Source organism: Poromitra crassiceps, assembly GCF_964638095.1.
Source record: "Poromitra crassiceps genome assembly, chromosome: 16".
Taxonomy (NCBI): Eukaryota; Metazoa; Chordata; class Actinopteri; order Beryciformes; family Melamphaidae; genus Poromitra; species Poromitra crassiceps.
In genome coordinates this window covers 15,176,334-15,202,364 of record NC_139645.1, presented here as the reverse complement: position 1 = coordinate 15,202,364, position 26,031 = coordinate 15,176,334, and the positions used below count along the sequence as shown (strand labels likewise).

The window sequence follows — 26,031 nt, the reverse complement described above, 5'->3', positions numbered from 1 at the left end:
ATCATTTAAAACATCATTTAATACATAATTTCCTTATTCCTATTCGAAATAACCATTTGGAATTGTATTTGAAGTCACTATTTCAAAACCAATTCAAAAAACCGATTGGAAAACCATTTTGTTTTAACATGACACTTTTTTGCTCTTTGTCCCCAGCCAAACAGTGTCAATCGTGAATCCATGGTCCTAATGCAAATGAGCCATGTAACAGGCTCTCTGATTGGCTAGAGAGGCAGTCCACTGAGCCAGGCTCTTTCGTGCCTCAAAGCTCTCTAGCCAATCAGAGAGCCTGTTACATGGCTCATTTGCATTAGGGGGCTCAATTCACGATTGACACTGTTTGGCTGGGGACAAAGAGCAAAAAGTGTCATGTTAAAACGGAATGGTTTTCCAAACGGTTTTTTGAATTAGTTTTGAAATAGTGACTTCAAATACAATTACAAATGGTTATTTCGAATAGGAATAAGGAAATTATATATTAAATTATGTTTTAAATGATGTATTCGTAATTCCATTTTGAAATACACTGTTTAAATGATGTTTTAAATGATGTATTCGTAATTCCATTTTGAAATACACTGTTTAATGGATGTTTTTGAAGTTCCTTTTCCAAATACGACTTTTTAATGATGTATTAATACGTCATTTGTGAATCCTTTTTGAAATTACTCTTTTTAATTGTATGATTGGATAATTATTAAGGGGACACTCTATTCATTAGCGTAAGACTCTCCTGGTCCTCCATACACTGAGAGCAATGCTCTCTTTTTCAGGAGCGCCCTGTTCACATTCACACACACATTCATACCTGGAAGCTGCCCAGTACAACCACAGTCTCATCTGCTGGCCACTGAGCAGCTCCACTGGAGCGGTTGGGGGTTAAGGGCCTTGCTCAAGGGCACCTCAGTGGTGGTAATGAGGGAGGGGCGCTGCCTTTTCACTTTCCCCACCCAGATTTATCCTGCCGGTCCCGGGGATTGATCTGACGACCTTCCGGTCACAAGCTCGCTTCTCTAACCACCAACTTGCTTGATATCAGAGTGGGTGGATGGCTAGTTATCTCTGATATCAAGCAAGTTAAGACTTTGCAACGCAGTGAAATATGTCCTTGCATACAGTATGTCACACTCCTAGTTTGGGCCTGATGTGATGATGTGATGATGATGACACTATCCACTCCTCATTTTTCCATCTCAGAATTTGATACATTTGCCATTTTGACAAAGCATAAACATCAGGGATTATAAATAGGCTACTACTAATAACGTCCGAGAGAGATCTTAAAGTGAGGAAGCGCACTTGCATGAAAGGTTCTGAACGGCATGGCCAGTGTGTGGAAGTCTGGTGTTACACCAGAATGCTGCGTGCAGTACTGAGCCTCAACCAGAACGAGCGTGTTGCCATCAAGCTTCTGTATGGAGAGAGAAAATAGCATCCAGGAAAACTGGTGCTGTGGGAGCCAACACATGGGCATTGAAAGAGGTGCAGTGCTATCTGGAGAAGTGGGGGAACGTTAGGGTTGTGCTACAACCCGGGTTTTACGAGTGAGAACGAGAGCTCTCACTCTAGTGCCATATCCGCTGCGTACGCAGCCACTGGAAGAATGTTATTTTTGCTCCAAAAATGATCTTTATATATAAAACCGACCACCCACCAGCAGGTGGCGTGGTGCCCCCTGGGGCTGAGGCGGCCACCCAATCCTCACCCACGTGACTACCTCACGCCCGCTCAGCCCAGGGATAGCCACTCCTTCTTCCAGCCCGCTGAGAATGACGCAACCAACGACGCATCGACGCAGCAAGGCTGGGTAGTGAGAGCTCTCGTTCTCACTCGTAAAACCCGGGTTGTAGCACAACCCTAACGTTTTACTTCGTTTTGAACTCAAGCTCTCACTCTAGTGCCAAATTAAACCGCCCTTGCTGCCGGGAGCACTCCTCAGAGCGACCCGAGAGGCATCGGTGAACCACGGCCACATGGCGAACGCTCATGCCCGACCGTGTGACATTTGGAGCGGCAACGATACTACCTTCTTGCCACTGACAGTAGCGCATGCGCGAAACGCAAACCGGACACGTCGAGGCTGTAGTATCTAACAAACGTGTGATGAGAGGACCATGAGGCCGCAGCGCACATGTCCTCCACCGATGCACCACGCAACAACGCGGAAGATGTCGCAACGCCTCGCGTAGAATGCGCCTTGATACCCTCCGGGGGTACCTTACCCATGGCAGAGTATGCCAAAGCAATCGCCTCCACTATCCAGTGTGATAAGCGATCCTTGGAAAGGGGTCCGCCCTGGGCCTTCTGCCCAAAACAGACCAACAACTGGTTTGTAGTGCGTAATGAACGCGTCCTGGCCACATAGGCCGAGAGCGCCCTTACGGGGCACAGCATGTGCAAGCGCCTCTCCTCGCCTGAACTGAATGGCGGGGGACAGAATGCTGACAAGTCTATGACCATAGACCTAAAGCTGGCATTAATATTCTTGGGTTGATAAGCCGGGTTAGGTCGCAACGTAACCCTGCGCCCATCATTACCACACAGGCCTGCTGCACCGAGAGGGCAATCAGGTGACCAACCCTCTTTCCTGACGACCACCAGGCCAGCAGCAGCGCGGTCTTCAAAGAGTCCAAGGGCTCAAACGGATGACCCGTGAGCCCGTCCAGCACCGTAACCAAGTCCCATTTGGGAAAGACGCACTGCGACGGCGGGCGCAGCCTACGCGCTCCTTTCATGAAGCGCGAGACCAGAGGGAACTCCATGGGGCTCCCCTCAATTCCCATGTGGCAAGCAGAAATCGCAGCTACGTACACCTTAAGCGACTGCGGGGACTGGCCCGCGTCAAGCAGGCTTTGAAGGAAACAGAGAACTGGTCGCACACCGCAGTTCACTGGATCCACATCCTTATCCGTGCACCAACGCGAAAAGACCCGCCACTTGTACGTGGACTGAGAGCGGGTCGAAGCAGCCCTAGCACTCTGAATAGTGCACACCACATTATCGGGCAAGCCCTAGGCTAGCAAATGGTCCCGTTCAGGAGCCAGACTGCTAGCTTCCACCTGCTTGGGGAGGGGTGGAGCACCTCCCCTTCTGCCTGGGATAGAAGATCCGCCCGCACCGGCAGCGCCCAGGGTGGACCTTGCGCCAAGGAGATCAGGTGCGCAAACCATATCTGCTTGGGCCAAAAGGGGGCCACTAAAATGAGCTGAAGGCGCTGTTCCCTCACCCTGTCCAACACCTGACGGATCAGGGGGATCGGGGGAAACGCATAGAGCCCATCCCGTGGCCACGCGTGCGCCAGTGCGTCGTGACCCAACGGGGGGCTGTCCTCCTGGATCGAGAACCACAGTGGGCAGTGCGTCGCGCGATGCAAAGAGATCGACGCGGGCGCGGCCAAACCTGGCCCAAATCTGTTCCACCACCTGAGGGTGGAGGCACCACTCTGTCTGACGGGGATTGCCCCGAGACAGCAGGTCGGCCCCGAAATTCAGCCGGCCCGGCAGATGAACCGCTGACAATGAAAGGAGACGGGGATACGCCCACAGGTGAATCTCCGCCGCTAACCGGTTCAGTGCCTTCGACCGCACACCGCCCTGTTTGTTCAGGTGTGCGATCGCCGCCGTATTGTCCGAGCGGATCAGAACATGGCGTCCATGTATGAGCCGCTGGAAGTGAAGTAGAGCCAGGCGAATCGCCTCCAGCTCTAGCACGTTTATGTGGCGAAGCTCCTGAGCCTCCCACCGGCCGTTCGTCGAAAAACGCCCACAAACCGCACCCCATCCCCAGAGGGAGGCGTCGGTGCGAATCACCAACCTGAGCGGGACAGGGCCCAACCGAGTGCCTCTCAAGAGGTAACGGGGGTCCGCCCATATGGCCAGCGCCTGCCGGGCCGGACACGTCAGAGGAACCCTGTGATGACGGTCCCTGGCCGGGTCCAGGCGATGCCTGAGAAACCAGATCTGGAACGGGTGCATGTGCAGTGTCCCCAGTGGGAGCACATGCACTGCTGAGGCCATCAGAGCCAACATGACTGCACTGATGCACTGACACAGACCTAGCATCTTTGCTGTCAGCACTGTGCGAGCCTGTTGCTCTGGCGAAAGGCGGGCCCGCATGGCCCGGGAGTCTAGTTCGAGCCCCAGGAAGGTCGCCACCTGCGCTGGGAGGAGGCAACTCTTCTGCCAGTTCACCAAAAACCCTAAGGTCTGCAGGTGATCAGTCACCACCTTGGTATGTTCCGTGGCACGGACCCTCGAGTCCGCCACTATGAGAGCGTCGTCGAGATAGAGGAAGACGCGGATCCCACTCGCACGGAGAAGAGCCAAGGCTGTCTCCACGCACACCGTGAAGGTTCGCGGGCTCAAAGACATCCCGAACCGCAAGACACAGAACTCGTAAGCCTTCCCCATGAAGGAGAACCTCAGGTATTTCCTGTGTCTCTGAACCATGGGGACATGGAAGAACGCATCTTTCAGATCCACGGAAGTAAAGAAATCCCCTGGTCTCAACGCGTTGAACAGTCGGGGTAAAGAGTGCAATCGGAACGGGAACTTCCTCAGCGTCTTGTTGAGATGCCGAAGGTCCAAAATTGGACGCATGGAGCCGTCCTTCTTGGGCACGACAAAGTACCTGTGGTAGAAACCCGAGCGCACCTCTGCCTTGGGAACCGAGCGAATCGCCCTTTGGCGAGGATGTCCATGGACCCCCCCTCCACGGCCGAATCGGGGATCCCGTCAAACGTGGGTGGGGGCCTGGCAAACTGGAGAGCGTCTCCCCTCTGGAGGGTGCGCCGTAACCATGGGGTCGGGGAACATAGCTCCCAGGCGTTGAGCCTGTTGGACAAAGATGGTCTCTTGTGGCCAAAAGGAGCGGAAACCGCCCCTCTGGTCATGAGTATATTGTTGGGCGCCATTGATGGTGGGCTTGTCCTGGAAGCTTCTAGCCGAGGGCAGGCCGTAGCCATGGACCAAGGCGAGCCTTGATGACGGGTATGAGACCCTGGGAGAGCTCCCGACCAAACTCGGGCCTTGGGCACCGAGGACGGTGGGCTTGTCCCTAAAGCTACAAGCCAAAGGCTGGCTCTGAGCGCAAGCCTTGGCGAGCTGCCGTCCCCGCCAGGTGCATAGCGCCGGCGAGTGGCGGACTGGGCAGGTCCCTGCTGAGCTCCGGACCGAAGTTGAGCGCTGAGCTCCAACGACGGTGGGCTCATAGCCCCCCCCTTCACCAAGGGAGATGACTAAGAGCGGGCCAGGTCACCCGCCGCCCGCGCACCCCCTCGTCCCCGCTGAAGGCAAGGGCCGCGTATCCTGGCCTGCCGTGGGACCCAGGATGGGCCCACTGCGGCCGGGTGGGGTGCCGCCATTGAAGGTGCACGGACCTGTGGGGCCCGCACCCGCGGGCGTGGGGTGGCTCGCGGCACCAGGGACCCCGGAGGGCGACTCGGCGCACGTGCTGCCACCTGAAACCGGCGGTCTTCCCCTCGTTGCCGCCGAGGCAAGAGGGATCTGCGGAGTCTCGCTGCTGCCTCTCCAACCGCTGGGCCAAATCCTCCACGGAAGGACCGAATAGGCCCTCCGGAGAGATTTTCACCCCCAGTAGCCTCCTCTTCTCCTGCTCGGGGAGCTAAGTGAGGTTCAGCCACAGGTGCCGGTGAGTCAGAACAGAGAAGGCCATGACCTTCCCGCTGTTCTGCGCCAGGCAGTCGACCATGCGCAAGGCGTAGTCGGTGGCCATCCTGAGCTCCGTGAACAGCTCAGGAGCGGGGTCACCCTGCATCTCCCGCAGGAGCACAGCCTGGTAACCCTGCAGGATGGCCAGGTTGTTGGTGATGGCGGCGGACTGCCCCGCCGCCAAATACGCCTTTTAAGCCAGTTTGGCCATCAGCTGGCACGCCTTTGAGGGCAGCGTGGGTTTGCTGGCGTTGGAGGCCAGGTGGGAAGCCACCATCTCCTCGAGGGGGGGCATCGCGGAGAACGCAAGCTTCTCCTCGCCCTCGACCGCCGACCACGGAACCATGCCTGCACACAGCGGCTTGGCCTCCTGAGGCTTATCCCATCCCGCCTGCACTGCACGGATCACGTCTACACAGACGGGCATTCAGCGTTTCGGGCGGGGTGCCTGGTGTGCCTGGAAATAACACCCCTGCAGCACTGATGCAGGGGGCTGCGGTGGTTCAGCCCAGGCGATGCCTAGCTTCGCTGCAGCCCTCGACATCACCCCGTGAAACTGCTTCTGGTAGGGATCGTTACTGCTCATCTCTGAGCAGTGGTGACGGTGGTGGCACCGTCCCAATCCTCCCCGCCGGACATCTCCCCTTGGGGGGTGTCCTCCTGGGGGGAATCGACCAAGGGGTCGTAGGGGAAGAGCTCGCCCTGCTCCAACATGGGATGCATGGGCTCGTCGCCCCAATTAAGATCCCGCTGCTCGGACTGGTCCGGGAGACCCTGAGCAGCGGGTGCTTCACACCCCTCGGGGGGCGTGCCGCTGGGCGGCAAGTCCTCCTCGACAAAGAGCACAGCTCTTGCTCGCAACTCGCCTAGGTTGAAGCCGTCACAGATGCTGCAGAAGCTAGTCTTCAGCAGCACCTGAGCAGCGTGCTCATGCCCCAGGCAGAACACACAGTCATCGTGCCGATCGAAACCGGCCAGCGTAGCATCGCACCTTTCACAGCGCCTGGCTGTCCCCGCCTTTCTCATGGCAGCCACCTGGCTCATTGCACGAGTTATGCCCAAGCTAACTCGCAGCAAGCACCCGCAGGCTGTATCAGGAATTAGCTGAGGTTGCACCGTGTAAGCTAAGCAGTAAGCCTGCAACGGTAAAAGGGTAGCCGAAGTGCTAACGCAACATCAGACGCTAGCCGCACAGGTGCGAGCTAGCTATCTAGCTAAGCTGCAGAGCACGACTCTTGAGCTACTACTCTCTCTTAACGTTACTCCAGCCGGAGTGAACGTACGCGCTCTACACGGAGGTAGCCTGCCCCTAATGTGCTAGCACACAAGATACTATTTGCATGGATGCAAGCTAGCTATCTATTTAACAACTGGGTGCGTTACCCCGTCCGGGGAAAACGCAGCCGGCTACACTGGTGTTAGCCTATTGTTCTGTGCTAATACAAGTGAGACGCTATTCGCACGTATGCAAGCTAGCTATCTATTCACACTTTGAGAGCAGGACTTTCTTTAGCTAGCTCTCAAGCCTATTTCTCTATCGTCACCCCAGCCGGGGTAGACAGAGCACGCTACACGGCGGTAGCTTTACAAGTGTTAACCGCAATAAGCAAGATACTCTTAGCTTTAGATGAGCTTGTTCCAACGCCGCTGGTGAAGAGAACAGGATCGGGTCCCCGAAGCCTGAAGAATCTAATCCACACAACCCTCTTGATGTGGGCAATAAGAGCCTAGCTTAAGAGCGCAAACTTGAGCTAACACGGAGCTTTCAATAACACGTCCTCAGCGCGGCTGGAAGAACGAATGAGTGGCTATCCCTGGGCTGAGCGGGCATGACGTAGTCACGTGGGTGAGGATTGGGTGGCCGCCTCAGCCCCAGGAGGCACCACGCCACCTGCTGGTGGGTGGTCGGTTTTATATATAAAGATCATTTTTGGAGCAAAAATAACATTCTTCCAGTGGCTGCGTACGCAGCGGATATGGCACTAGAGTGAGAGCTTGAGTTCGGAACGAAGTAAAACGCACCTACAGTATATGGGGAACACCCCCACATGCATAGGTCCCAACAACCCCGCCCCCCGCAGGCACGCACACACACTGACACACATGACTTAGCTTATAGAGAGCCGCAGGAATGAGTCCCGAAAACATCGATGCTAATACCACATTCATGACAACTCGAACCGCTGTAAGTTTCAACACGGAACCTCCGGCCCGGACAGATTTGCGTTCACGCTGCACCTCCCGCTCGGGGGGAAACCCAAACTGTTGCTATAGCAACCCGCGTTATCATGGTAGCTACCTACTAGCGAACAATGCTAACCGAACATGCTGAATGCTGAATTTCACACAGAGCGAAACACATATGAAACGTTAACATTACATAATTAAGACCTCAAATTGTGTGTTAAAACGTCAACAAACATCTTTATAATAATTATGTGATTATCATTAAGATGCAAGTTGTCATTTTGATGTGGCTGTGACGTCAACTCGGAGAAACCGAAGCTCTGAATGATAGGCTACCCGAATTTCCGAGCTGTAATTCCGGCCTTAACGCCCGTTCAATTCACTTTTTATAGGTCGGAACCCATTTTTGCCAGCGGTCCGAGTTGTCCAAGTTGTCCAAGTTGTTAACACTCCCGGTTCTTCACTGTTTTCCCTATGGGATTTTTGAATGGGTTTTTGGCGCGATGCTTCTAATAAGGTCTGTGGTTAATGCAAGCTTATTCAAACGCAAACCAGTGTTCAGCAGGATAATCTTCACACATGAGGACCACTTTTATGAGTTTTTAAGCTTTTACGTGCCGTTAAAAGGGTGGCTAGCTAGCAAATGGCTAAATGAGAATACACTGTTGAGTCGACGGGGATATTATACGTCAATAACGTCATAATAATAATTATTATTATTTATTTATTTTATATAGCGCTTTTCAAGACCCAAAGACGCTTAACAGTAAAACAAAAGACAAGCAACAGGCAGCAGACACAGGCAACAGGCAACAGATACAGGGGACAGGTACAAATAACAGTGGCGGTTCAGGGCAAGGTTGTATGGCTAAGCAGAGGAGAGGAAGAGAACAGGAGGGAGGGGCAGGGGGGGTGGGGGGGAGGGTGATGGTTTGGAGGAGGTGGTCAGGGGTAGGGGAGGTTGTAAGCTTGGGAGAACAGATAGGTTTTAAGTCGGGTTTTGAAAGTGGGGAGTGAGGGAGAGTCTCGGACGGTGTGGGGGAGGGAGTTCCAAAGTCGGGGTGCGGCGCGGGAGAAAGCACGGTCACCAAAGGTTTTGAGTCTGGATGGGGGGATGATGAGGGTGGCAGTAGAAGAGGATCGGAGGGGGCGATGGGGGATGAGGAGGTCAGTCAGGTAGGGGGGGGGGGCTAGGCTGTGGAGGGCTTTGAAGGTGAGGAGGAGTAGTTTGAAGTCGATACGTTGCTTGACGGGGAGCCAGTGGAGAGAGTGGAGGACAGGGGTGATGTGATCGCGGGACCGGGTGTGAGTGAGCAGGCGGGCGGCTGAGTTTTGGACCATCTGGAGTCTATGGAGGGAACGGGAGGTGATGCCGGTGAGGAGGGAGTTGCCGTAGTCGAGGCGGGAGGAGATGAAGGCATGGATGAGGGATTGAGCAGCAGGGGGGGAGAGGCAGTGTCTGACTTTGGCGATATTGCGGAGATGGAAATATGAGGTTTTAACAACAGAGCTGACGTGGGGATCGAAGGAGAGGGTGGGGTCCAGGATGAAACCAAGGTTGCGAGCCAGGGGGGAGGGGGTGATGGTGGAGTCATCAATGGTGAGGGTGATGGGTCTGGTTTTATTGAGGGTGGATTTGGTGCCAATGAGGAGGAGTTCAGTTTTGTCACTGTTGAGTTGGAGGAAGTTGTGGGTTAGCCAGGTTTTTATTGCAGATATGCAGTTTTCGACTTCAAAGGATGAACACGGAAATTCTCTTTCCCTCCTAATCAGTGCACAGCAGCGCACACATCAACAACACTCCAGGTTGAGCGGTGACGTCACGTGGAAGCCTATGCGACACTGTGTGTAGTTCTGGATTAGCTTAGCACAAGCTTTTTACTTCTAGGGCTCGCATTTACGCTTCAAAACTCATGAAAGTGGTCCTCATGTGTGAAGATTATCCCGCTGAACACTGGTTTGCGTTTGATTAAGCTTGCATTGCACAGAGACCTTATTTGAAGCATCGCGCCAAAATCCCATAGGCAGAAACAGTGAAGAACCATGAAGTCCGGGACTTCTGTTCCGACTACAAAAATACGTCATCCCTGCGGCTCTCTATTGTGTCCTCTATAAACACTGCAGAAGTAGCCCATGACATTTCCAGCTCTGATTGAAACTAAAAAAGCTGTACATTGTATATGGGCAGAGCAGAGCAGACTCAGCAGAGTCAGTTATCAACACAAACAGCTAAACAATCTCTCAACGAGTCTCAAGCATCACACAAGTTGCACAAGGCATTGATCATCATTTGGCACGGCGGCATTTTTAGTAAGTAACTTATTATTTTGTGGCGAATTCTAGCGATGCAAATTGCAATGGGGTGATTAAAGGATGGCTTTACCGTGGGGAATATGAATATATATTAAATCTCACGCCCCTAAGGTTTTCGAATCCGTTGAAATTTTTGAAATTGGAGGTTCACTGCCAGCGATATCAACCGAAATCCACTCTGTGTGTGTGGGGGGGTGGGGGGTGGAGGGGAGGGGCGGGTGCGGGGACTCGAAATCCTACATTTCCCACAATGCACTGGGCTCGCGTGGCCTTCGTTTCCATGCCCACCCCTCAGGCATTGGCTGATATCAAACTCCAGTAGGTGGCGGTAATGCACATATATGTTTGCCAACCGCCATAAAACTCAAAGAAGAAGAAGAAGGCTTCGACAATAAAACATATAGAGAAGAAAAAATCGAAAATAAAATTGCCTCCAAATTGCACCAAATTTAAACCGAAGTATATATGTCGGGAGATGTCTTCATAAAAAAAAATTCATGCATTTTAAGGCATTTTCGTAGGAGTTACGCGCATCTGATGTTGTAACTATTTTCTGTAAAAATGTGTAAAAACGGGTACATTGCTCAGCGTTGATTTCGTTACTTCAACGCACCTACTACTAGATGTAAAATTTGACGAGCTTTCCAATGCCGCCAGTCACCTGTCTGTCCGTGCTTCCGTTCCCGAGATATGGTCTCTTTGCAAGGAGCTATGGAAAGCTAACCCAGCTACAGCAGGCTAGGTGGTGGAAAAAGATGGCTGCCTTTTGTTTTTGTTCAAGACCTCTGAAGCGGCGTGGAGGACCTCTAGAGGCGGGACCATGGCTCACAACAATTGTAGTTCATAGGTCCTCGACTTCCGCAAGGCTGGACTTGTCGCTCTGACGCGTTTTGCGTCAGAGCGACATGGAAATAATGTGAGAGATGCTTGATATCTCTGGCTGTAAACAACCAATTTCAAAAATTTCAACGGATTCGAAAACCTTAGGGGCGTGAGATTTAATATATATTCATATTCCCCAGCCGTCCTTTAACGCTAACTTTTGATGCAACCGTGTTGAAAAGAAACACGCTTTTAACATTGGTTCTTCATGATTGTAAATGTACCTTTTTAGCAGATGGTCTGAAAAATGAAAGGATTTTTGGCTGCCTTTTCATCTTTACTTGTTATAGTGGGGTACTGGGAGAAAAAAAACATATTTGGATGCTGAAAAAGCTAGCTAGTTCAGGTGGAAAGTTTCCTTCTTCCTTCAAGCCACGAGTTGATACCATGTGAATAATTCATCCCACCTTAAAGCAGCTACGAGCAAGATTTTCGATTGTTATTAAACAGTCTAAATTTAATATCGATGCCTCACATCTTACCTCTAATATTAGACGAGACCAACGCAGAGTAGTCTCGCTTGAAAGCCGAGTGAATTCGGCGAGTGTTGTCTTGATGATTAGTCTGTCTGCGGGCCGGTGTCATCAGGAAGTGAAATGAAACGGTTTCGGCCATAACCACTAAATTACTAAATTACTTTCAAACAAACTGTTAGAATATAACGAGAGATGTTCGCGAGAGCAGAACGTAGCGAGGGCAGCTGTTTTGGGTCTGTTGCTACGGCCGTAAACCGTTTCGCTCTGTCTAGCAACTGTTTACAGCTGCCGTAAACCATTTCGCTCTGCCTAGCAACACACCCAAAACAAGAAGGACGGCTTTCCCCTCCTGCTGCCCTCGCTACTTTCTGCTCTCGCGAACATCTCTCGTGTGCAATGAGAGGTTTCACTCTCCCTCTCTGTAGCAAATTATATCAAACAACAAAATCCTTCAGATTTCATCCCAAATCTTATCAAATTGAGTATATGAGCCGGGTGAAATTAGCGGGTGCTTTGACGTGATAATAATGGGAAACCTCTGATCACAGTTGCTAATATGCTGATATTTGTCACTTACCTGCTTTGGTGATTTATCATCATTAGGTAAGCGGACAGTCATCTTCAACACCACGTCATCCAAATTGATCGCATGCCCTTCTTTCCCCAAAACTCTTTGCCGGTCTGTTAGAAAGTCAAGTCAACCATTTCCGTCAAAAGTAGGCTGCCAACATATTGTATTTAACATACAAGGACTACCGACTGGGGTCCCTGCCCCAAGAATAAAACTACAATGTATAAGAACGGTAAGAAACAACACATACATACACATAGCACATAACAAAATGTTAACTTATTTCTTCTCAACACATTATTGGTTATAGCCTAATGAATGTCATCTGGGGGAGATTAATATCCTATAAGAAAATTACAGAAGAGAAGAGAAGAGAAGAGAAGAGAAGAGAAGAGAAGAGAAGAGAAGAGAAGAGAAGAGAAGAGTCGACAGAGGAAATCTGTGTCTGCCTCCTTCAAAATGACAGTAGCCTACCCCCGATACAAATTATTATTATTCGGAGCCATAGAGACAGTCCGCATGTCTGGGAACGCCCACAAAATGTTAAATGGCTGGGGCGTGAGTGGGGTCAAACCGCCGACATATCTCATGGGCTGACTCACCAAAAGACGGTGCTGTGGCTCTAAACTACATGTTTCGGGGTTCTAGAGCAGAACACAAGACGTCTGCTCAGATGTGCGTTTACTGCGGTGGTTAAATCCCCGATCGTGTCTGCCTGGGCTGGGCTATCAGCTAAATTCTAACTTTGCTGAATGGATAGAACAGGGGAATTTACCCCACCCTGACCCCGCCCCCAGGCTAATCCAGCATCTATTGTGGGCGTTCCTAGAGCCTGTATGGGCGTTCCCAGACATGCGGACTGTCTCTATGGCAATGGACTCAAAAGAAAGAAAGAAAACATCTCAAAGCGTAAATAACACAATGTTTTTTTTTATCACCAATTAAAACAAATGACAAAAAACAATATGAACTTATGAAGTTAGGAACAAATTTATCTACAAAGATATGAAACATTGGAATGATAGAATAAGCACCTGTGGGATGACAAAAAGTACTCTCTGGGGTATGCCGATATCCCACAAATACGTAAATAAAAGTTATCATGTGATCAGGTCAGACTCACCCTCCACTGTTCGGAAGCGCAGCAACGCCGTCCTGCTGCAGTCCTCATACTCAACTCGACAATCACCGCCGTTTGATTTCTTACTTTGGAAATATTTCACTAACTTGTTTTTCAGTTTGGGAATATTGTGTTGACCGAGCTCGACGAGCAAGGCGTGAGGATATGCATCGGCCATCGCTGCTCCGCTGGCTGAGTCAACATGCGTAGAGAGGGAGAGACGAGTCTGTCACTTTGTTTCTGGTGAAATGACTTTGACCAAGCCAGTTTGATCTCCTGCTTGAAAGAAGCAAGGTAGGCTAGGACTAGTTTTCAAGGCAAACCCGTGTAGCGTTAACACACACACACACACACACACACACACACACACACACACACACACACACACACACACAGTAGATCAATACAATACCTACGCAGGGCCGGCGCCAGGATGAAATGACTGAGGGGGCAGTTATAACTGGGGAGGGGGCTGATTTATTTATTTTTCGATTTATTTATTTTTATTTATTTTTATGATATTTTTATATCGTAAAACATAGGTTATATACCCGCTATGCCTATTTCTGGACTTTTTAACCATAATAACCTCTGAAAAGTGCAATAACAACACAAGAAAGACTACTATTCAAAATCAAATAAAACATTTATTTCACAGCAGCAGATTAAGGCATTAATAGAGCTGAGCTTTGCATAACGTGAAATGCGGGACCTGTCTGGAGCACTCTGAACATATATGTCTATATGAAAAGTCATAGAATAAACAATTGCTGCAAAAATCGACAAAAAAATAAACAAAATTATAGCTGCTGCGCAGCAATGGGTCGTGGCCGGGCAAGTCTCAAGTCTTTTAGCTATAGTCCAAATCGCGTCTCAAGTCTTTAGTCACAAGTCCAAGTCAAGTCTCTTATGGATGAGTTTTCTGTCATCTGCTGCATGCAATCCAATCTGCTTAGATTAGAACACTGCCATTCATGACTGGGCTGGGGCAGAAGGCAGCAGGTTAAGTACACGGCAGTTGAACACATCACCCACCCAGTCCTACTCAGCCAGGAAGGATGACATCATTGATGACATCATCACTGATGACATCATTGCTCAAGTGACATCACATCATTAGGTAATTAGGGCAATTACGATGCTCTTTAGGCTATACATTCAAAATACTGTCAAAAATTCAGTTTTTGACATACAATTCTTAGACTTTGCACACTTCAACTACTCTGACAGCAAAATATTGTCAATTTTTTTCATGGAGATTCAAGCTTTATTTAGCAAGAATTTGCATTAACTGTTTAAAGTACCATTTACAGTAAAACATTTTGATGCACTGTGGGCTCAATTTTTGATCTATCAAAAATCTGTTTGATACTTTTGTGGAGGACAGTCCACCGATGCAGATGCTGGAGTTTGGTGTCGTTTGAAGAAAAAATGTGGGAGGAGTAGGGTTTAATTAGTTTTACAGTTTTTGCAGTTTTGCCGTCTTTAGACTTCATAATTGGCCATAGGTTGCAGCGTACAAAAGTTTCTCCTCATTTGGGCGCACATTTCGGTGAAAGTTGCAAAGCCGTAGCCCATATGCCTGATTTGTTATGAATTTTCAAAGTTTGAAACTTTAGACGGTCGCTGTAGCGCCACCATCAGGACTATAGGCGCCAAATTCACGTCAACTTAGTTTGGCATGGGACTGGACCTTTGTGCAAAGTTTGGTTTATATTCATGCATGGGAAGTCTGACTTCCTGGGAGAAGAAGAATAATACAGGCAAATACACGCAGTGGCCCTGCCGCTTCGCTGGCCCGGCCACTAATAATAGCCAGTCAGTGCCAGGTTCATTAAATTAAAGAAATGAAGTGATCAGATGCGTTGTCTCCATCTTTCTGCTCATGGCATGCTGTGTGCTTGGGTGCAGCTGATTTCTCTCTCTCTCTGTGTGTGTGTGTGTGTGTGTGTGTGTGTGTGTGTGTGTGTGTGTGTGTGTGTGTGTGTGTGTGTGTGTGTGTGTGTGTGTGTGTGTGTGTGTGTCTGTTTTAATCACGTCATGATCACTACAACATCGAGGTTCAAATTTAATAAATAGCTACATCTCTGACACCTTGTGACAACCAAAGCACAGCAAATAGTGCTTCCCTGCCAATTCTGAAACAACAGAGCTATGTTTACAGGGGGTAGCCTACATCAACTTAAACTGATCAAATTTGATGAAGACTGCAGAAACAGCAGCCGAAACATGTCAGGTACAAACATTGCCTAACTGGCCTTTATAGATGAACTATTCTTTAAAAAAAAAAAAAAAAAAAAAAAATTAAATGAGGGGGCAGAAAATTGAACTGAGGGGGCAAAGCCCCCTTAGGCCCCCTCGTGGCGCCGGGCCCGCCTACCGGTATGTCACTTTTCTCTCTTATTTTCTGACTAGAATTGTGTTAATTGTCCTGTCCTGTATTTATTGTTTTGTTTTCCCCATGTTGTCCCGTCAATGTTCTGTCTTTTAAATAAGTAAATAAATAAATAAATAAATAAATAAATAAATAAATAAATAAATAAATAAATAAATAAATAGAAAGAAAATACATAGTTGTGGAATAGCTCATAGTGTTGAAATGATGCTCTCTCACGTTGTTTTGAGTGATACTCGTTCTCATCCTCTTCCTGTCTTTCTGGCCCATCCTGTGTGCCGTAAGTCAACCCAAAGCTCAAAGCTATCAAAATTAATTGGTGAATGATATATTGAATAATCCAAAGAGATTTGTTATTCACAACAAATTGCATTTGAGTGCATAATCTGCATGGTGGCATACCTCTGGCATACCGCTCTTCTCTTTTTGTGGCCATTGTAGATTAGGTTGGTATTTCCTCTTCATTCCCCTGTGCTTCAAATCCCCAGAATCTCCTTCCAGATCAATCAGTCAATAAATCATTGACTCATTGTTAATACATCATAAACTGGATACAAATAGTTATTATGTGCAATGGCAATGTTGGTTATGGATGATGGGTAAGTTAACACCTTACTGTATATTTGGGTGCAAACTCTGATGCCACATTTCAAGTCTTAATGCACTGCAATGTACTGCAAAATATCAAAAATGCTCTCAAGATGTCACTTTCATTCTTTAAAGTCATGTCTGGTTGTGAGGAGTGAGCGCAAGGAACGCTGAGCTCCAACAAACATTTCTGAACTTTTGAGCAATTTGATTGATACGATCAATAATACGACAAAATACTTGAATATGACAACATGAATCAGCATGAAATGCTGGTTTTAATCCGCTCTATAATCAGAGAGGAGATAAAGGCAGATGTTATTTGGTGTCAATATCCGATTTGACTATTTACACCCGGGTGTAAATAGCCTGTGTGACTATTTGTCCCCGGGGAGCAAAACTCGGCAGAACACCTGGCGGACGGCGCAAGGCGGAATGCTATCTTCCGTGCCTTAAGGCATGCGCAAACAGGTGCCCAAGCGCTATTAGGGGATAGCGGAAGATAGGGCCCGATATGTTTAATTGTTTTTTGTACATGTTGTGTTATTAGATAGAGAGCAAGGTAATTATCATAAAGGTCAATCTTAATCAATTCTAATCTACCTAAGAAGGGCCTAAAAATAGCACATGTAAATATTTGCACTATTAGGAATAAGTGAAATGATATATCAGAAATGTTTACTTTCAGACAACTTTCATATTTTAGCTGTATCAGAAACACACCTTGATTCGACATGTGAGGATGGGCCATTAAAAATAGATGGATTCAGCATTTTTAGGAGGGATATGCATTTGGGGGTGGGGTAGCTTTTTATATTCAGAATCATATTCCAGTGAAGATTAGGGATGATTTAATTTCAATCATGAGAGGCCAGTTGGTAGGATTTGACTAACTTTATTTAGCAATCGGCATGCATGGCAAATACTTTGGCGCATGACTCCATTGGCCAGTGGCGCTGCTCTTGAGGCAAGAAGAGGGCACCTGCATAGGCTAGGAGATCCCCCAAAAGGAACATCTGATTACCGGAGGTTAATTGAGATCTGCAGGCGCCAGTAGTTGATTGTACTTTTCTGGCCTTCGACCTTTTAGCGACTTACAGCTATTTGCGGCTGGCGCTCCCAACTCGGTCGGGCCTTCGATCTTGATACATTAATGTTTAACTTGGCGCTTCCCGGCTTGGCCTACTTGGCTGCCTTGGCACCTCGCGATAGCGCTTCCCAGCTTGGCCTACCTGGCCGCCTTGGCGCCTCGCGAATGTACTTTTCCGGCCTTCGACCTTTTTAGCGACTTACAGCTATTTGCGGCTGGCGCTCCCAACTCGGTCGGGCACCTCGCGATAGCGCTTCCCAGCTTGGCCTACCTGGCCGCCTTGGCGCTTCGCGATTGTACTTTTCCGGCCTTCGACCTTTTTAGCGACTTACAGCTATTTGCGGCTGGCGCTCCCAACTCGGTCGGGCCTTCGATCTTGGTACATACTTTTCCGGCCTTCGACCTTTTTAGCGACTTACAGCTATTTGCGGCTGGCGCTCCCAACTCGGTCGGGCACCTCGCGATAGCGCTTCCCAGCTTGGCCTACCTGGCCGCCTTGGCGCTTCGCGATTGTACTTTTCCGGCCTTCAACCTTTATAGCGACTTACAGCTATTTGCGGCTGGCGCTCCCAACTCGGTCGGGCCTTCGATCTTGGTACATTAATGTTTAACTTGGCGCTTCCTGGCTTGGCCTACTTGCCTTGGCGCCTCACCTTTACCTGGCTTGGCGCAACTACCCTGACTTTCTCCGACTCTCTCTTTCTCTATCCCCCCCAAAAAATGAACCGGGGAATTTACTGCGCCTTACTGGGCGCCATGCTTTCGGGGAGCCACCACCAACGAGACATTTTTTTGGCACGGAAGTCCGGGACACTGTTCGTTGCCATGCTCACCGATTAAGGGAGGAGGGTTATTTGGGCCGCCAGTATGGCCGCCTGCTCCGGGCGGATGTAGCTGGAGAATGCCGATGAGGACCAGCGGCATTGCTGGAGGGAGGCGGAGGACACTCCTTGCTCGGCGGCCGAGGTGGCCGCTCCGATCCTGAAGGAGTGGCTGGAGTAGTTCTTCGTCGGGAGGTTGCATTGCTGGAGCGTCTGCTTGAGGTGCAGGATGAACCAGGATCTTGTCATGTGGTGACGAGGTGCGATGAGGAACAGGGGAGCCGAGGGGCCGGTCTGAGGCCTGAGCCTGACGTAGTGAGCCATGGACGAGAAGGGGCAGAAGGGGGAATTAGTCCGGGCGATGACTATGGAGCATGCCCCACCTGCTTTGGCGTGTTTGAGGGCAATGCTGTAGTGGTCGGGGTAAAACTTTAGGTCGGCCAGGGTCACGTCCCGTGCGGGGTCGAACGTTGTGGGGGAAGTGAACTCGCTGACTCTGAGGAATCCGTAAAAGGCTAGGGAAAATACGCATTCTAGGATGGCATTTATCAGTGGTGAGGGGCTGGCCTCTCTCGAGCGGGTCAGCAGCTGCCGCAGCACAGGGAGGGTGATGGGACGCCTGGCGTCTGGGGCGGACGGGAAAGCCTTAGCGATCCCTTTTAGCAGGGACTTGATGATGGCGAAAGAGAACAGGCTGGGGAACACGGGGTCATATCGCCTTGCGTGGAACTGGATCCCCGCCACTAGGCTGCGGATGTAACGGGGGCGCAGGCGTCGGGTGGTTGCGCAAAAAGTAATGAACACGCATACCGTGGGAAGCAGGACCGGGTAAGTGGGAAGGTCCACTGAGACGCAGAATGAAGCGAATGACCGCCAGGCCGAATCGTAGGCTTTGACCGTGGAACTGGCCAGAGTAGACCATTCCTAATGAAGAGTTGGGCAGTGTGGAGTAGATTGGTGAGACGGGGATTGTGGTGATAAGGGGGCAGGATGGGGGGGCTGGCTTACGAGAGGGTGAGGGCGGAGAATGGAGGGATCGGCGTTGGAGATGGGTCGGCCTCGGGGCAGAGTCTGCGGAACGCCTGAAAATTGAAACGGGAGAGATGATCAGCAAGGATATTAGAGTGACCGGGGAGGTGCTGGCTACTATAATGAAATTATGGGCGACTGAGAGCCAGGTCAGGCGCCGCACAAAAGGCATGATATCCAGGGATGCTGAATGCCCCTTATTGACTATGGCAACCACCGCTGCGTTGTCGCATTTTACGGCTATCCGTTTCCTTGCCCAGAGACGCCCCCACAGGTGACATGCGACCACTATTGGGTAGATTTCGTACAGCGCGGAGGACTGGTCCAGCCCGGCGAACTGCCGCGGCCATGGGCCGGTGAACCACCGGGCTCCGAAAAGCCCCCCGAAGCCCACGGACGGGGCCGCGTCTGTAAAAAATTTCAGGTCGTCAGCCGACGAAACGACGTCCTCGTAGAAGAAGGAAACCCTGTTCCAGTCCGATAACAGGTGAGACCAGAACCGGAGGTCGGACCGGCAGCCCCCGTCGAGGGTGACCGGGTCGAGGAGCCCGGGGACTGAGGACGCCAAGTCGAGCAGCTTAGAAATGAATGAGCGGCCCTGGGGAATTTATGCGCATGGCGAAATGTAAGTGGCCGAGGAGGGACAGGAGCTCCCGTTTGGTGACGTGGGTGGCGGACGTATGAGCCTGGGCGATTTTGCGGATTCGGGTGAGCTTCTCGAGGGGGAGAGAGGCTTGCATGAGCTCGGAGTCGAGGTTGATGCCCAGGAATTCAAGTGATGACGCGGGGCCGGCGGTTTTCTCCTCTGCTAGAGGCACGCCTAGCTTTCGGAACGCCCCCTTCAGTTTAATTAGGGAGACCGAGGGGACCGACGGGGGGTCCACCAGCAGAAAATCGTCCAGCATGTGGAGCACGGCGGGGAGATGCTCGTTATTAAGCAGGATCCAGCATAGCACTTCTGATAGGGAGTTAAAGATGGCGGGGCTGCTCCTGCAGCCGAACGTGAGCCTGACCGCGAAGTAGAACCTCGACTCCCATTTGATTCCGAACAGCGGCCATTGGGAGGGATGGATGGGCATGACTTTGAAAGCGTCCGAGATGTCGGCCTTAGAGAGCTGGGCGCCTCTCCCCGCAAACTTAACAAGGAGGATGGCGTGGTCTACTGTGGCGTAGTGGAGGGAGAAGGGTTCGGGGGGAATTAGACTATTTATGCTGGGGGTGGGGCCGTGCCGGGGTGACGAGAGGTCGATTATCATTCTTTTCTTGCCGGAATATTTGCGCGTGGCGATGCCTATTGGGCTTGTCCGGAACGCCGGGAAGGGGGGGGACTTGAAGGGGCCGATTAGGAATCCCTTAAATAATTCTTTGGCGAGAAGTTGGGAGACTACTTCGGGTTCCTTGAGGGCGGATTGCAAATTTTTTGATATGTGGGGGGCCAGGGGGGGGGGAGACTACGCCTATCCTGAACCCCTGGGAGAGGCCGGACAATAAGTAGTCGACGAATGGGCGGTTGGGGTGATGGGACAGCTCCTGTGTTAGAGCTGGGACGTCGATGGGGGTGGAGGGGTGGAGTTTTAGTATCCCCGGAAGCCTGATCTCTCCCTCTTGGGGGGCAGCTTTGGGGGGCGGTTCCTTCGCGGACAGGCGGAGCGGGGGTGGGCGTCCCCGCAGAAGCTACATGAGTGCAGGAAGGAACAGTTAGGGACCGTGCACCAGGGGTGGAAGGAACGAATTACAACTACTCACGTTACTGTAATTAAGTACTTTTTTTGGGTACTTGTACTTTTAAAAGTTATTTTTTCAAGTCTGTAATTTTACTCTTACTTAAGTATGAATTGCACCATGTAATCTACTTCGTTACTTTTTAAATCATGCTGAGTACTGAGTACAATTTGAATTAATTAAATCCAAACATCCAAACCTTTGATCTGCATTTTACGCAGCCAATAAACTCTATCAATTGATGCAAACGGGGCAATGAAAACCATGAAATGGGGGGTTAGATGTTGTTTTCCGGCTTGGATATAGGTGACATGACCACGCCAGAGAGGGGGATTTCAAGCCGCTCGTAGGTAGGGATGGGACTCGACCCGAAACCCGAAAATCAATAAGGTCCGACCTTATCGATACTGTTATCGAGTAGCGGCCGTTTGGTCCATTCATTCTCCCCCGCCAGTCTTTCCCCTCTGATCTGTCCGCTGAATTTTCTGTCAAGCGCCCTAGTCTCTGTCACTGACTCAAGCCTGTGTGCTGCGGTGCCGTGTGCTGCGGTGCCGTGCACTGCGTGCAGACGTGAGTGACTGTCTAACACTTTTAATTCGATTAAGGATTGAATCACGTGCATCACGCGTGACGCGACACGCCCCCTGTTCACTGCTCATTTGATCATTAATTTGGTTGCGAACTTGCGTGACAGACCAGTCGACACAGGACTCAGGAGGAAGCGACATGATGCTGAACCCTTCACCAAAGTGAAAGACAAACCTGAAGCCAAATGCCACCCAAGGTATACATTGTCCACGGATGCCACGCAAGTCCCGTTCATTGACATAATCCACTTGATAAAATAATCCCAAAATATGCGGTCTCAGGCAGTGATGAAAGTTCCTTGTGCCATGCGCCCTGCTCTGTGACACGTCATGACATGTACCGTTGTCCGACCATATTAGGAGGGCAGGCGGCAATGTAGCCTAATAGGTGACCGTGGGTATAGAGCATTGATTGTATATATTAGGTATAGAGGCTAGTCTACCCAGTGTGGATATTCAATGTGTATTCCGTAAAAAAAACCAATAAAAATAAGCCCAAATAGTTTGCAGTGCGCAATACATGTGTTTTCACAGCAATATAAAATTGAGAGAGGGAATTATGACCTGTTTAACTCCTAACAGCTTGCTATAGGCTATAAAGAAAATACTAATGACAAGATTTTTGTTTCAATCAAAGCAAATATTTAAATTAAAATACAACCATTCATTTCATAATAGTTGTTTCCACTGGTTCAGTATCAGTACAGAGCACATCTTGAAAAGTCGGGAAACTAATCATAAGGATAACAGTTACTCGGTATGTGAATAACATTTATTTTCTTTATTGTTGGAAAAAGTGTTGCTGAGTGCTGATGTCTGTGCAGCTATTATTATTTTACTTGCATGTCATGTGGGCCCTATTCTTTTTCAAATAAATGCACAGCAACAGCATCAGCAGTTTTTGTTTATTGGAGGTGAGGCTAATCCTTCTGTTCAGAAATAAAACAGTCACAGACTCACAGTTAAGCAATAAAAAAACAGTTCTGTAAAAAAAAGTGAAATGTTCATCCTTCTAGCAAATCTAGGTACATTTCAGACTTGAAAGCAGTGTCCTGCATGTCTTCTCTGAGGTGACATGCAAATTAACTAGATTCATATGATCAAATGTTTCCTGTCCTCTTTAAGAGTCAAATGCTTACCAGTATTATTAAAAATGAATAACATCTGGGGGAAGAGCAAAGCAGGTGTGACTGACAGACCCCTCCCACCCACCAGTTTTCAGTTATTTAGGGTTTTGCTCCCTGTTGATACTAAGAAGCGATTAATCTTTCATTCATATCATTTATTAGAGAAATATGCTTTGTTGAAAGTGTATAATGTATTTTCTACATGGATCTCCCGTTTCAAGTGAATGCCTGTGACAGCCTGCTATTAAAAATCGATGGTTAAAAAAGTAACTAATACTCTGAGTAGTTTTTTAGGAGAGTACTTTTTACTTTTACTTAAGTATATTTTTAACACCAGTACTTTTACTTGTAATTGAGTAATATTTCAGTAAGGTAACAGTACTTCTACTTGAGTACAAACTTTCAGTACTTCTTCCACCACTGCCGTGCACACATTCTCATTGAAATATTTGCAGATCGTGTTGAGGCCATAGCTACGCACCTGGTTGCCTGCCTGGGAGGACCCGCTGGTGCCGGGCGCCCGGGAGGGGGCGGCGCCGGACTGAAAGGCCGCCTTTGGGCAGAATTGTGCAGAGTGATATCATATCAAATGGGCATATCAAAGATCCGCCCCACACTCCCCCCCGACCACGACCCGCTACAATTTGCATACCGCCCCAACAGGAGCACAGCGGATGCAGTAGCACACGTGCTCCACACCGCCCTGTCCCACCTGGAGGGGAAGGACACCTATGTAAGAATGCTGTTCGTGGACTACAGCTCAGCATTCAACACCATAGTACCCTCCAGGCTGGTAAGCAAACTCAGGGATCTGGGACTAAACACGGCAATGTGCGACTGGATCCTGGATTTCCTGACAGACCGCCGCCAGGTGGTGAGGGTGGGCAACCTCACCTCCTCCCCACTGACCATTAGCATAGGAGCGCCCCAGGGGTGCGTCTCCAGCCCCTTCTGGTATGACCTCTACACCCACGACTGCGTGGCGACTCAAACTTCAAACACAATTGTGAAGTTTGCAGACGACACAGCGGTCGTGGGGCTGATCTCGGGGGGCGACGAGACGGCCTACAGAGAGGAGGTGGGGGTACTGGAACAATGGTGCCAGGACAACCACCTCTCTCTGAACGTCTCCAAGACCAAGGAGATCATTGTAGACTACAGGAGAGGGGGGGGCGCACACCCCCCAATCACCATCAACGGCACAGTGGTGGAAAGGGTGGACAGCTTCAAGTACCTGGGAGTCAACATCCACCAGGACCTGACCTGGGCCGGCCACACCGCCACTGTTGTCAAAAAGGCCCAACAGCGACTACACGGACTCAGGCGCCTGAAGAAATTCGGGCTGAGGAAAGAAATCCTCGGGGACTTCTACAGAGGCACCATTGAAAGCCTGCTGACAGGCGGCTTCACCGCCTGGTACGGGAACTGTACCACCATGGACCGCAGAGCGCTACGGAGGGTGAGGCGCGCGGCCCAGCACGTAACAGGAGGTGAACTGCCAGAACTGCACGAACTGTACAACCAGCGGTGCCTCAGGAGGTCCCTGAAGATCATCAAAGACACAAACCATCCCCACAACAGCCTGTTCTCCCTGCTACCCTCAGGGAGGAGATACAGGGTTCCAAAAACACGCACAAATCGCTTGAGGAACAGTTTCTTCCCGCAGGCCACGAGACTCCTTAATATGCACAAATAGTGCAGTAGTCGTACCGTACCGTACTGCAGCTGCTACTATTACGGATGCCTAACGTTTAATTGTAAATTTAAGTGTATGTTTAATAAGGTGCCTAACGTTTAATTGTAAATTTAAGTGTATGTTTAATAAGGTACATGCTATTCGCACATGTATGTATAAAACGTCGAATTTGAAATGTCTGAACACGTCTAACGTATGCACATGACATGTGCACCTATGTGCAATGAATATGCCACTGTCGTATAAGCCACCGACTTGTCTTATTGCTTATTGATGCCTATTTCTTATTGCCTTATTGCTGTCTTATTGCTTATTGATGCCTATTTCTTAATGCCTATTACTTATTGTTTGTTGCCTATTTGTACTATGTCGTAAACGGAGTCCACTGCACAAGAATTTCACACGTGGTACTTGTACCATGGAGTGACAATAAAAATCTTGAATCTTGAATCTTGAATCTTGAGTGCCCCGGTTCGCCGCACGAGTAGCAGGTGTTCGCCGGCCGCCCGCTAACCAACGACGTGAAGATCTGCATGTCCATGATGGACCAGTTAAGCCGCGTATTAGCCTGAGTGATCATCAGGGTGGCTTTAGCGGAAAATGCTTTATGATATTGGTAGAATAGTTTACCGTGGTTGGAGTAGTCTAAGAGGTCCCCTATTAGCGCTAGATATTTGTCTAGCTCATGGCGGCGCTCTGGGTACACGTCGCAAATCACGTCGCGGTAGACGCCAAACGTGTTCAGGAAGTCACATAAGGAAAGGTCTTTGGGCAGGCGGGGGTCGGACGACTTTAAATAGACAGGGCCATCTGGGTCACCCGTAACCTTCCTTTTACACTCAGGGGATGGCAGGAGTATGCTAACTAAATTAATGTCTCTGCCCTTCAAAATCTGGGACCTCAGCCTGGGAGAAACATTGGCACAGGGAGAAACAAAAGGCATACCAAATGGGATGGCGGGCGTGGCGGACGCCAGGGTGTTCATCTGGGCGGGTTGGGCGGTGGTGGGGAGCATGTCGGCTTGCTGCGTGGGCGGGGGCAGGATCGGCTGCTGCGCCAGCTGGGCTGCGGCGAACGTGGGGGGAAAGGGGGGGGGGGTTTCCAGGGCCCTCAGACGAGCCTCTACTGATCTGCTAGCATCTAGCAGGGACAGCAGAATGGCTCTTGACGACCCCTGTCGGCTCGGCGGAGCTACGAATGGGGCCGTTTCCGCTTCCGGGTCGGCGGCCTGGAGGTCAGTGCGACCAGGAAGGACATGGCGTCTCGCGGCGGCCCCGCGGCCTGCATTTCCCCGGCGACTCCCGGCTCTCGGGGCAGCTGCCTCTACTGGTCTTCGTCCGCGGCCTCTCGCACGTCCGCGCCGAGCGGCCTCCCCCTCCGGCACGCTCGCACGCGTTCTTGGGCGTCCACGCGCGCGCGGCGCTTCGTCTTCTGCTCTCCTCCCACGGGCCGTCGCAGTGGCGCGCCCCGTGCCACGGGAACGCGCGCCGGGCCTTCTCATCGTGGCTACATTGGCGGCCTGTGGTCCGGCCGCTTCGCCAACGTCTTCGTCAGACGTCTCGGAAGGCGAGTACGCGCCGTGGCCGATCCGGAACAGGGTATCGTTGACTAAGCTGTCGTCGCTGTCCATGGACTGCTCTGGCTCGGAACTCGACATGCCAGGAGTGGAGTGGGGAGCGTTGAGAGATCTGCGGGGAATATCTGCGGGGAATATCCACGGGTAGAGAAGGCTTGATGGTGCTGATTCGGTCTCCAGAT

The 26,031-nt window shown here is 50.3% G+C and overlaps 1 protein-coding gene across 1 annotated transcript in view; it reads right to left on the bottom strand.

Moving 5' to 3' along the window:
- Nucleotides 1-20,397, bottom strand: part of LOC310791468 (protein mono-ADP-ribosyltransferase PARP14-like) — a gene marked incomplete at its 5' end in the record, with an annotated part of 82,125 nt that extends 61,728 nt beyond the window's left edge. Inside the window, 9 exons of the mRNA XM_083653155.1 lie at nucleotides 5,257-5,622; nucleotides 5,677-5,769; nucleotides 5,878-6,065; nucleotides 6,284-6,757; nucleotides 13,222-13,410; nucleotides 18,496-19,016; nucleotides 19,121-19,194; nucleotides 19,398-19,718; nucleotides 19,807-20,397. Of these exons, the coding sequence (XP_083509281.1) occupies nucleotides 5,257-5,622; nucleotides 5,677-5,769; nucleotides 5,878-6,065; nucleotides 6,284-6,757; nucleotides 13,222-13,410; nucleotides 18,496-19,016; nucleotides 19,121-19,194; nucleotides 19,398-19,718; nucleotides 19,807-20,397 (2,817 nt within the window). The remainder of the gene's footprint in view (nucleotides 1-5,256; nucleotides 5,623-5,676; nucleotides 5,770-5,877; nucleotides 6,066-6,283; nucleotides 6,758-13,221; nucleotides 13,411-18,495; nucleotides 19,017-19,120; nucleotides 19,195-19,397; nucleotides 19,719-19,806) is intronic.
- Between the last annotated feature and the right edge of the window lie 5,634 nt (nucleotides 20,398-26,031).